At 38.7% G+C, this 9105-nt stretch overlaps 1 protein-coding gene across 1 annotated transcript in view; it reads right to left on the reverse strand.

The window, feature by feature from the left end:
* DNAJC3 (DnaJ (Hsp40) homolog, subfamily C, member 3) overlaps positions 1-8806 on the reverse strand; it is a gene marked incomplete at its 5' end in the record, with an annotated part of 29683 nt that extends 20877 nt beyond the window's left edge. The window contains 3 exons of the mRNA XM_009579216.1: positions 4381-4455; positions 5547-5671; positions 8696-8806. Coding sequence (XP_009577511.1) covers positions 4381-4455; positions 5547-5671; positions 8696-8806 — 311 coding nt within the window. The remainder of the gene's footprint in view (positions 1-4380; positions 4456-5546; positions 5672-8695) is intronic.
* Positions 8807-9105: the final 299 nt, after the last annotated feature.

Genomic DNA, 9105 nt, shown 5'->3' on the forward strand with positions numbered 1-9105 from the left:
AAAAAAAAATCACATGCTTAAAGATAAAATAAATATTCCAGGACTTTCATGGATTGAGTCCTTAGACATGAATGTTGATGTGCCCACAGATCTGTCTTGTTGACTTCTATTAGAAACTACTAACCAAAACAGAAAGAACTTGATATTAAAGCATACGAACACTCAACCAAAGTTAGAGCAGAGAAATAAACACGATTCATATACTGTGAGCAATGACTTTCTCAAGTCACCTAAGAATTTATGCTTAATTCCTGTTCCATCCTGGGTACTCTGAAGAATTGGACCCCTCTGCTGACACCTGTTGAAAGTTTTATTACCGTTTAGGTCCTAGATTTCCAAACTGGTAGCTGAGTTGCAAAGGAAAAGCTAAAGAGCTTCTAAAGATTAATGAGTTGTGATTCTGTATCGCTAGACAGAAAAAAAAACCTAGCCCACATAAGGAACTTCATCAGCTTGGTGCATCTGCTGGCCAAAAGGAGAGGTTCCTAGAAACGTAGTATTGCTTAACATGTCAAGGCATAAGTCTGAATCACACCTTTCAGCCAACAGGAAAGGCGGGGGGGGGGGAGGGGGCGGGAAGGAACGGGAAAAAATGCAATCTAAAAATAAGGCATAAAGGCTGGGGTCTCAAGAGCTCTGCTCCTGAAAGGAGTACTCCCATCCTTTCCAGTCAGGCATTCCCACTGCCTGCTCTCATACTGACACTGCCTCATAAGACAGCCAGTACCAATATGCCACAGGGGGTAGAAACATCCGAACAGAGAAACCACTTAGCTTAGCAATCATATAACCTTGAAGAGGTTTAGGGTGCTTATGAAGCTTTTCCCACATACTACAAAACTGTGTAGAAAGAATTTAAGGGTACGAAATTTTTTTCTTTCCACAAGTATACACTAAAGGATAGTTTTATTATTATATGTGAAGAATAGTTTCAATGATTCTTTTAAGCTCTACACAAAACCACTGCTGTTATAAGCTGGGAAAGTTTACCTGTCATCCTCACCTCCATTTAGATGGGCTGAATTTTTCTTACTCTTTCTCTCCCTAAAAATGTCTGCATCTCCTAAACTGCTGAGATCCCTTTCAAGGAGCATGACTCCAACAGAGAGTGGAAGAGGGATGGGAAGAAAAAAAAAAAAGCTTTTCAGAGTCTCCACTGGGATTTGACAGACTTCTGGAATATGCTAGGCGAAAACAGAATTTTTCAGATGGCTCATTACTTCAGTAATTAATGCAGTTCTGGTAGGCACGGAAACCAACACTGGTGACACTGACTCTTAATGCAAGCATCATAGAGCGAATTACAAACCATCTCACTCCTACATGTCTGTTCCTTGAGTAGTTCAAGTAAAATTACTCTCCTTAGTTTCCACAACCTGACATGGTTTCTCCAACTCAAAAGTGGGGAATATTTCAAAATCTGAGCTACTCTGCTGAAGTCAACATCTGACCCAAACAATCTCTTGTGTGAAATCACAAGAGAGATAGTACATCTACTGTCATTCAAGGCCATACAATCTACTTCAAAGAAGGCTGGCTTTACCAGAAGAAAGCCCATCTCATCTACACAACTATTTCCTCAGGAAAAAATACTGAAGGTATCTGACACCCCACAATTCATTTCTGTAAGCACAGGACATCCTCAGGACCACCTATTCTAGATAACATCCTGAAATCTTGCACAGCAAAAGAAAGTGGATAATTTTTCTTCAAATTAAGACTTCCCTTTCAGTGAAGAGGGAAGGATGGGGTGGAGGTTTGTTTTCCTTTTTAAATACAGCATTTCCACCCCACCTTTCCATGATACTCAACTTCTGCAGACTCAAACATATGTCCTGCAGCATGCCTACCGACTTAGAGTGACTGTTTGCAGATTTAGAGCCTATGCACTACCAATGCAGGATGGCCAAAGTTTTTCGCCAGTTTAGGTCCAGATTTGAACACCAAAGTTTGCTGATGTGCTACATGCTTACCCAGAATGAAAGCATTCTAGTCAGCTGGTATCCAGCCAATAAACGGAAAGGGTAGAGGGCTGTTCATATCCTGACCTACATTTAGTCAGATAAAGAGCAGAATCATAGATTACATACTCTGTTCACATGTAAAACATGCAATTTTAGGTATTCAAGTCCACAACTAATTCTAGCCTAAAAGCTATTGAGATTCCACTGGCATTTCTTTGGGCCATATCTGTCCTAGCAGTAGAAGGAACTTTCATTTCAAGGTACAACTTATTCCTTCTAGCTTCTTGACAACTGACTTACAGTATGAGTCAAAGCTTCCTAGTGGCTACTATTTACCTTTCCCCGGTCGCTTTTGGTAGCAAAAAGTCTGGATCTAAGAGTCTTGAAATCATTTGGAAAGATATTCAATCCTTAACAGCCTTCCACCTTCTCTCCTCTCATATACAAAAAACCCCCAGAGAAACACAGAATGTTAATACATGTCACAGTATTGTGACTCTGACTTCCTCTCACCTTGAGATGAAATGCGATTTTGTATTTAGATGCCAACATACTGCCAGAGTAAATTAGGTATTTTAGACATACAGAGAACTGGTAGAATAATCAGATTGACTATCTGAAAGATTTAGAAGAAAACAAGGGAAATCTCTCAAATATATATGCATCCCACTTAAGAGTCATGGTATGTGGGATAACCCCTCCCCCATGTGAATAAATCAACAAATTACAAAGGATTACTTTAATATTGGCTTATTTATCTTGAATATATTGTACTTAACTGAAAATTGTGCTCTTCAAAAGAGCTGCTTGCCATATTCTCTAAGTACATAGGCAATATTGTTCACAGAGCCAAGGAAACTGGAAGTAGGATCTAGGACCAATATGGTATTTTCATGAAGTCAGAGAAGAAACTCTGTTCTACTTCAGATTTAAAACTTGACGGAAGATTGAAACTATTTGACTGACCGAAGGCAGCAATCTAAATTTTTGCAGCTGGTTTGGAAAAAAGGCAAGCTACTGACAGTTGACTGGAGAAGCATTTCCATATGCAGTATTAAGCAACACTCCAAGAAACAGTAACTGTAAAGAGATGCATACACAAACTCAGAATCAACACCAACATCACGTAATTGCTATTGCAGCAACTATGTCCTCAGTTAATCAGAGCTGAACGACATTCTCCCACATTTGCCAACAGCAGGGCTGCACTGCAATCAGACGTGCAACTGCAGACCACACACTCCTAAGAAACTTACTGAGGAAGCAGCAGCAGCCAGAGAAGCCATTGCTAAATGAATTTCAGAATAAGCTACTGTAGCTTTGCTACAAACACAAAGACTGCCTGGTGCATTTATATCTGCAAGAGCCACTCCTCCCAACTGCCCCGCAGAGCATACAGTGTAACTGCTCTGTTTTTGTCATACATACTCACTAGTAAGCTTTCCATTAAACATCTGTAATCTGCAACACAGAACTGCTTTCTCCATCACACTCTTCAAAGAAGGCCAACAAGAAGCATAAGTTACACTTGCAAATTCTATTTATTTTGGCATAAGGGACATGCAAGCTGTTCAAACTAGCAATGCTTGAAGAGTAAGCAAGACTAAGAATGAATCTTATTTATTCTCATGCTTACAGAAATTTTGTGCAACAGAGAGGTGCACATGTTCTCCGAGGAATTTTCTTCTGGGGTTAGATCAGTTTATTTTTGCGGCATAAAGCCGAAATGCACAAAATACCCATTGAAAGAAAAAACAACTCAAGTGAGTTTTAGGTGGGTAATATCCAACTGTGTTTGTTTGGAAACTCTGGGCTCTTCCTGATCATGGAAAGAAAGTATTGTCAACACATTCATGAAAGATGGTGAACTCCTCTGCAGATGAGAAGACACACAGATGCATGCCACTGAAATTCATTGATTTTAACAGCCCAGTGACTAAATTAAGAGCCTAGGATCCTTCTGCAATCAGTGAAAAGAGATAGGAACCTTCAAAGGCTTACTTGTGAAGCCCCTAATGATTTCCCAGGGTGAGCTGAATATAGTGATGTAAAGCAGGGTTCAGTTACGTACTTTGAGTCCCATGCCATTTATCCTTTCTTTCTGAATGAAGATTGCTCCCTAGTATAGGTGTCATCAAGCAGAGATCATGAAGCGCCAGGCACACAAAAAAAGAGACTTTTCGAAGTGCTGTGCTACTTCATGCAACACCTTCTGATTTCATCTTCATCACTACCCTGCAACTTTCAGTCATTTATTCATACAAGGTAGCTTAGCTACAATACCTTTAAAGAACAGGAAAGACACACTCAGGTATACATACACATACGCTCTAGAGCATCAGAGTCAAGACGAAACCTTGGCTCAGAACCCAACCTTAAAAGCAGTGATGTAGTTCAACTTAGGCCTCCAACTTACCACATTTTTAAAGTCATCCTCTGCTTCATCAAATTTTCCTTGCTTGAGCAGTAAGTGTCCTCTCTGTAATCTTGCCTGAAATGAAACATAAGATAATTTCTTTTGATTTACAAATTGGAATTCAGCAAAATATGAAAATAAGCTTCAGTTTCCTTTAGCAGCAAAAAAAAAAGTTTCATTTTACTACAGCTAACAAGTTGAAACAGAGATCACAACACCCATTCTTTGTCTTCTCAATTTGACTATGTTCTTATGAGGCCTCTTTGATGGTAAAGGATCACTCTGCACCAGAACTGAGGGACAAAAAGCAGCCAGTTATTATGAGCAGCTGCAACTCATGGAAAGAACTCATTTGAAGAGCTGCATAAAACAAAGTGAATGTTTACCTTACACCACTTTCCTGATTATAACTGCTTATAGATTTTAAGAAATTAGCAGAAATAATAAACAATCCCCACATTTAATTCTTTCACTAAACTTTCAGAATAATAGAAGCTATGTAAAAAGACAAGCTAATGATTTAGAATATTTTGATTTATGATAAGAATATTTTCATACAACAACACATTTAACATTTGCTCCTTCATTGTAAGCTATACAGGACATGCTATCACCCATGGAAAAGGGAGAAGAGAGAATCAGATGGAGAGGACTCCAGCATCAGCCTCCGACTAGTGAGGCAGTCTCCACATATGGTAAGCAGAAGTGAGCAAGGGGTAAGTAAATCAGAACTTGCAACAATCCCATAAGGCGGCAGTGAGATTAGGACAGTTCCTTTGGAGAAGAGATGCCTCAAATCGAACGCTGATTAAGACAGAAGAAAAACAGAGGCATCTGCATGTTCTCTTCCCCACCTCACTCTCAGAGGGTATAGCCTTGGTGACTGAGAGAATAACCACAAGTGAGAGACGGAAAGTGTTTAGCACAAACCCATGAGGAACATGAACTTAATATAACTACTATTAGTTGTTAGAATGACTAGTTAGACTGTACTCAGCATAGCTGCAAATTCAAGCACATACACCATTGCTATTATTTTATCCTATTTAAAGCCTTCTGAGTGATAATGTATTTTCTATTTCTGTTTAGCAAAATCTGAAAAACAACCTTCTTCGAAGCAGGTTTTTTTTTACGCTTGAACAATTTTCAATTCCAGTAATACTTACTGATGTGAAGTCCTGCTTTAACTCAACCACTTTACTTAAATCACGAATTGCTGCTTTAGATTTGCCCATGGCTAAGTACACTGTGGCTCTTCTGTAATAAGCAATGTAGTTATCAGAGTCTCCCTCTGCAAGTGAAGAAACAGTAATCAGAATACTATCTCAAAGCAACGAAACTTTGGGTACAGTGAAATTGTAATGACTAAAAATATATTACCTGAGTTTTAAGCCACTGGAAAAAATGGTATTTATCAATAAAACGCAATATTTGTAACATTATCCAAGCAACATTTTCTATGCAGTTTGATTATTTAACAATAAAGATTACAGAAACACGGTAAATGCCAAATAATTGAGAGTACTGAAGTTTAAGTATGTACATGTTTCTCAGCTTTGTACAGGAAAACAGCCACTACATACTAACCCTTTATCTCCAACTGCAGGCCTACATTTGACAGCATGTTAATTCATCATCCTCCATCCCAGTCCCTGTCCATCATATAGGATGCAAGCAAATAATCCCAAAATAACCAATATGTTAGTCCAGTGTCGTCACAGATGCATAAACCCCTTACACCATCCATTGAAATAGCAGCAACTTCTTTCTTTAATATTCAAGTGGGCACCAACACCCCATCTCAGCAGCAGACAAATGCACGTACATTATCAAAACCTGAAGGCTAACTTCAAGGCCCACATATTCCATGTTGTCTGCTGGTCAAACTTCCAAGATCCAGCAACTTTAACACTCTCTAGGCTAGCACATATATGTACACCCTTACAGGACACAAACATCAGTCTCTAAAACCAAGAAGAATTTTCTTAATATTCTTCTCTATGCAGTATTTCAGAGAAACAGATGACGGTTACCGTGGGCTCTCAAGGAAAGGTAACTTAGACCACCCAAAGAACCATACACAGTAGAAGACAGTAAACGTTTTACTGTGCTATTAAAAAAAAAAAGAATCATCAATCCAGAATTTGTTGACAAAAGGAACAAACCAAGTATTTCTCTTCCTCACCTCATCTGAGGTTGAAGTTGAACTTTAAAATAAATGGAACAAATAGCATTGCCAAAAATCTTATGGTCAGTAACGGAGCTTCACAGCTGGCCACCTCCATTACCAAAACACTAGTTCAGTCCTCACTGGAAAAGGTATCTGCACTCTTCCTCTACAATGTCTTGGCTGTGGAAATGCTAACGTCCAGCACTGAAATTTAATAATAACTCTCATGCTTGTATGCCAGCATTATGGACATCAAGTAAATTCAAATGTTACTACCTTTAAAAAAAGGAAGTATTAAGTCCTACTGCATACAACTAAATGTGTAGAGTAGGCACAAATCAACAGCTGAAATTAAGGAACTTTATTAATACACAAAGGATGAAAGATAGGAAAGAGCTATCCCAGAAAGCATGTTCCAGCACCAGATGACGATCTTTCTGACAGTCAGAATATGGTTTTACCTCAGTTCCCCAGCAACAGTAACGAACAGCAATTGACATTTACCCAGAGAGAAGGCATGAGCCATCAACTTGACGGGACAGAAGAAAGAGTTGAAAATTTAACTGAAGAGAGAGAAAATGGACAGTAGCTTTCTTTTATTTCAGATGTTTGCAAAAAAGAAAAATAGGGTGGCTGAAGCAAGACAAAAAGATCTATTTACCTCACAGTTTACAATGATGCAGTACAGGCAAAAAAGGATTAGAGAAATTTCTTCTCCCTTCCTCTACAAACACAGTAGGCAAATCGTGCTTAAAAATCTTTTCAAAATGGCAAAATACAAAGAAGAGAAGTCTGATGAAAGTTTAGGCAATCAGGCTCAAATCAACATCCAACTAAGAATCCCATCAAGGTCATAACGGAGGTGGTCACACCGTAGTTCTACCAGCTGCTCGAGCACTGCTGGCAAAGCCTGCCATACAGGCACCTCACTGCTCATCCCACCTCATCCCACACTGCTGCTGCCTTTGTACCACCACCAGCGTTCGCATGGCCACAGACTGAGCTGGACTTTTCACCAAATCCACGGTAAAGCTTGCCAACCAATAATAAAGGAATAAACCATGTTATAACCCTAACTCTGCTCAGATCCCACAGGAATGCTTTGGCAGCGACACACAAGGCAAAAGGAGTAACATAGTGCCTCTCGGTGGAATGAGGAGCTTCCAATAGCACAGAAAAAGCGGAAGCTCCCCCCTCCATTCCCTTTATATAAGGGAAGTTGATCTTGGAGAACTCATAGAAAATATTAATAGCTCAGAATCAGCAGATATTTTGTTTACATATCACTATTAGACCAAGGCATAAATAGAAAAGTCTCAATAACTCATTACTGTGTAACACCTTGGTATTAGTCTTCTCACAGAGAAAATGACGCACTTGTACGCATTATAATGAAGTCCAACAACTTAAAAAAAAAACAAGAAAACCCCATGCAACTGAGAAATAATAGTGTTAATGGACATTGCTCTTTACTGGTGCTGTCTGTCTCTACACTTGAATTCAAGGATTTGAACGAGCAAAGTTCCTTTAAAATTTTTAGAAGCAAACATTTAACTCCTCAGTTTTTTGAAAATGCGGAACACCAAAACTCACTAGTTGAGTATAAGAGAGGGACAGTTAATATACTCTTCACTACCAGTTCAGTATCTCAAACGTGCAGCATCAGTTTCACTGAGGTATCACCCAGATTCAAGATTTAATTTAAAAAAAAAAAGAAAAAAAAAAAAGAGAGACTATTTTAAATGTTGAATTTTTTACAGTGCTGGAGAGAAGAAAGCATGCATAAATTCAACCTTTCAAAGACATACTTCGAAAAACTTCCTAAAGATAAAACCTAATCTTGATGGGATTAGATACAGGGAATACCACAGTCAATTATAATTACTTCCATACAGCTAGCTTGCAGAACAGCAGTGACTTAGTGTTCATGTATCATGTAGTTTCTTTTATCGAAACCAAAGCATAAATATTCTACTGCATCTCTGTTGGCTCACATCCAAACTGCTGCTTAAAAGTGCCCCAACTTCTGTGACTCATGGAACGCAATTTGCAAGAAAGCAGGATATTTAATGAAGCAAATAGTAGGGGAAAAAACCCTCACCCAAAGGTATTTCAGTGCAAGAGTCACTTTCCTGAGATACGTACCTATAGCCGCATGAAAGTGAGACAAAGCATCTGCTAGCTGTCCAGCAGCCAATAACTTCTTTCCCATTTCAAGTTGTTTTTCTACTTCTGCATTTATTCCACATTCAGCTCCTTAAAGAAAAACAAAAAGATCAAGGTTTTGAATGACCAGTTTGATTATACTAAATGCATACAGTGATAATAAAATACATATAACAAACAGTTTTTGATATAGAGGCAGAAGTCACATCTTCCCATACTAAAACAACCTGCAGCCTAATAAACACATACCATGTCTTCCCTGCCCCAAAAACGACGTCCAAGTAAATAAACACTGTAAAGCATTGCATCATGAGAAGGCATCAAATATGCATTTCTATTCTTGTCTATACATGCAGTAACATACTTTTGCACATCAAGCTTTATACATC

The sequence above is a fragment of the Fulmarus glacialis genome, unplaced genomic scaffold (genome assembly GCF_000690835.1).
Source record: "Fulmarus glacialis isolate BGI_N327 unplaced genomic scaffold, ASM69083v1 scaffold9156, whole genome shotgun sequence".
Taxonomy (NCBI): domain Eukaryota; kingdom Metazoa; phylum Chordata; class Aves; order Procellariiformes; family Procellariidae; genus Fulmarus; species Fulmarus glacialis.